The 3,407-nt window shown below is 48.4% G+C and overlaps 1 protein-coding gene across 1 annotated transcript in view; it reads right to left on the reverse strand.

Moving 5' to 3' along the window:
* The window catches only part of LOC104983760 (olfactory receptor 9I1-like), a 3,811-nt gene extending 889 nt beyond the window's left edge, over window positions 1-2,922 (reverse strand). The window contains exons 1-2 of the mRNA XM_010833282.1: window positions 2,853-2,922; window positions 13-158 (exon numbers count right to left, since the gene is read on the reverse strand). Of these exons, the coding sequence (XP_010831584.1) occupies window positions 13-158; window positions 2,853-2,922 (216 nt within the window). The remainder of the gene's footprint in view (window positions 1-12; window positions 159-2,852) is intronic.
* Between the last annotated feature and the right edge of the window lie 485 nt (window positions 2,923-3,407).

A 3,407-nucleotide genomic window follows, 5' to 3' on the forward strand; every position in this document is an offset into this window, starting at 1 on the left:
CAGCGCCGTCACCCCCAGGTTGCCTCCCAGGGTGATGAGATAAAGGAGCAGAAACACAAAGAAGAGACCCGTCTGCAGCTCGGCCGACAGCTGGAACCCCAGCAGAACGAATTCTGTTACCAAAGTGCCATTCTCCGCCATGAGTCCCAGGCTGCCCACTGAAATCAAAAAATAAGACCTCATTAAAGACAAATTAAGATGAACATGGCCTGATCTGGTCACTTTCAGCAAATCACTTCACGGGTTTTGAATACCTGTATTTCTTTTTGACCGTGCTGGGCCTTGGCTGCTGTGTGCGGGCCTTCCTGGGTGTGGCCAGCTGGGGCTACTCCCTAGTTCCGGTGCACGCACTCCTCGGCGCGGCGGCTTCTCTTCTTGTGGAGCACCAGCTCTAGTGCGAGCGGGCTCAGTAGCTGCTGCTCCCAGGCCCCAGAGCGCAGGCTCAACAGTTGCGGCGCACGCGCCTTGCCGCTCTGTAGCGTGTGGGACCTTCCCAGATGAGGGATCAAACCCACGTCTCCTGCATTGGCAGGCAGAGGCTTCACCACTGAGCCACCAGGGAAGTCCTCACTTTACAATTGTTACACTTTTTCAGTGGATCTTGCAGAGATCCTTGCAAGCACATATTTGTTCATCCTGCTTTTCGCGAGAAGAATATGAGGGTCAAAAAGGTGAAGTGACTAGCTCGTGGTTTCATAGTAAAGAGGCAAAGCCAGGGCTAGAATGCAGCTCCTAGGCAATTCCTAACTTCTTACCGGTTCCGAATTGGAAACAGTCATCGGCCTCACTGAAGAGTGAGGAGAAACCCTGGCGGTATAGCATTAAGGACGTGACCTTTGAAATCAGACCGTGGTTCCCATCTCTTGAGACCTTGGCCGAGTTAATTCAACTTTCTCAACCTTAGCATCCTTGTTGGTTGAATGAGAATGTCAGTGCTAAAGTCATGATATTACCGTGAATAGCTAACACTTGGTCTGACTCACACACTTAGAATTATTTTTTTCTAAATTCTGCAACAATGTAACATCTTCTAGGTTCATGTATATTCTGGAATCTTATCTCCAAGTCCACAGCCCCTTGGAATTCCAATATCAACTCTATCTTTCTGCGTGGCTATTTTGATGCACATATGAACCGAACAGAGTTGGATGCAAGACAGTGAGCTGTAAAGAGCAACCTCAGCTAGAACTCCTACAAGCTGTTGCCCGCCAAGTCGCTTCTTCCTCTCCGCTTCTGCTAGGCAACATGCCCTGGTTTTCACATTCTCTTATTCCAAAGAAACTGTCCCATTATTTTAAAATGCCAGATCACTATCAATTGGTAAGAATCATGAATCAAGCCATTCCAGAATTAGCCTGCAAAGGTCCTTAAGGGACAAAGCCACCACACTGAGCTTAGAATTCTAATAAAGATCGAGGGCTCGCCGAGTATTTAGACAATCTTGCTTCTGTGCCTTCTGGATGCCCATCATCTGGGGTAACGGAAATACTGAATGCGGACTTCAAAGGTGATTCTTTTTGTCCTCCATCCTTGAAGCAAAAACTGAATTTGAGAGAGCTCTCACAGGATTTTAGATAATTGAGAAAATAAAACTTTGCCCAATGTTTGGCAAAAGCTGATCTAATGATGAAATAAGTGTCAGTGTCTGGTGTTTACCCCTCCGCCACTGAGGTCCTGCTAAGGTAAATATTTAGGAGTTCTTTTCTTTCCTCGGGGCCCAATATAATATTGACTCTCAACCAAAACAATGACTTGCTGCGTTCTTGGAATTCACACAAATCATCTTGACCAAAAAGGGAAAAAAAGAGAGAGACTCATGTTCATTTATTTATTCAGTAAGAATCTGCTGAGAATTTACAATGCGTGAGGCACTCTTCTGGTTGCTGGGAAGAAAACACACAAAGATCTTTCCCTTGTGAGGTGGTCATTCTAGCAGAAGAGCTAGGCATATACAAATATATTTCTTTTAAATAAAGAGCTATATTTTTTAACAAGCTAGAAGATAAGTGCTATGAAAGACGTGCACACACAGAGCTTTGGGAGACCCCAAGTATGGAGAGGAGCGTTAACAGGCTCATCAAGGAAGGCTCACTGAAAAGGGACGTTTCTGCAGAAATGGTGGGAATCAGGCAGCTACTCACACTCATTTGTACAAATCATTTATGCACGAACATAGGAAATGAAGACACCAGCAGCGGACCACTGCGCCTCCATTACACAACACACAGAATCCTTCGGGTCCTTCTGAGACCTGAAGACAACTTTGTTCAGAAGTGCCAACCTCCTAACACAGAGAGAAACCCGTAAGGTATCAGAGGCTCGATAATCAGCCTAAGGTCACTCACTGTAAAGATAGACTAGAAAACAGCACAGCGGCTGAGAAAACGGGCCCAGAAGACAGACAGAGCTCGCTCCAAACTCAGTTGTTTCTATTTGTGTGACCTTGGGCGAGGTGTTTGGCCTCTAGACTCGCAGACACAATATCCTTGCAATAGCAACAACAGCTCTGCTCTGCTGCGGGAGGTGAAAGAGACAATTCGTGGAAATACACATGACGTGGGTAGCATAGAGTAAGCACTCAATACATGGAATTGTTACAAAATGATTTTTCAGCCACTAGGTTGCTCTGCCATGCAGAAATTGAATTTACCCCTGTTTTATTACTGAGTAAAATGAGGCTCAACTGGTTAACCCAACCTTCCCAAGGCCACACCAGGACCTCTGGCTCTAAATTCACTGTGCTTCCACCAACCGACACAGGACTCGTGATTCTGGCCCGGGAAGTGAGACGCTAGCCCAGTTCCGAGCAGCCCCGGGGGGGGGGGACGAGAGTCAGTACCCCCTTCTCCCACCACTCCCCCGAGAGACACTTCTAGGTCTCCGCTGCGGGAGGAGCTGGTCGCCTTGGGAGCGGAGCGTCATGGTGGGGAGGGCCGCTGATGATGCTGAGCCAGCAAGAGGGCACGAGGGGAAGGTCGGAAGCGGCGTCTGGAGGCCGGCACGGACGCCTGCTGTCCGCCGCTAAGGCGGTATGGAACTCAAGCAGCTCTCCTCCCATCTCTGGATCTGTGTCCTCATATGACCAGACTGGACTCCGTGACCTTGACCGCTGCGTCCTGTTCTTCAGTGTGAGGACCTCTCTTCTCTCTTAAAAGTCCCACGACAGAGGAAAAGGGCAGGTACTAATAGCAGTGAGGGAGCACAGCATTACAACAGCAGTCGCTTTGAGTGAACTTCTGTTCTACGTGTTCTACACACACTGCCTCACTGACCTTTCACAGTACGCCCGACACTGGAGACTCTGACTGTCTGTACTTACAGACTGGGAACTAGAGGCTTGCAGAGGTGAAGCAGTCTGGTTCCAGTAAACCACCGGACTTGCCTGGGGCTCAGTGGTAAAGAGTTCG

This window comes from Bison bison, unplaced genomic scaffold (assembly GCF_000754665.1).
Source record: "Bison bison bison isolate TAMUID 2011002044 unplaced genomic scaffold, Bison_UMD1.0 scf7180017863408, whole genome shotgun sequence".
Classification (NCBI taxonomy): Eukaryota; Metazoa; Chordata; class Mammalia; order Artiodactyla; family Bovidae; genus Bison; species Bison bison.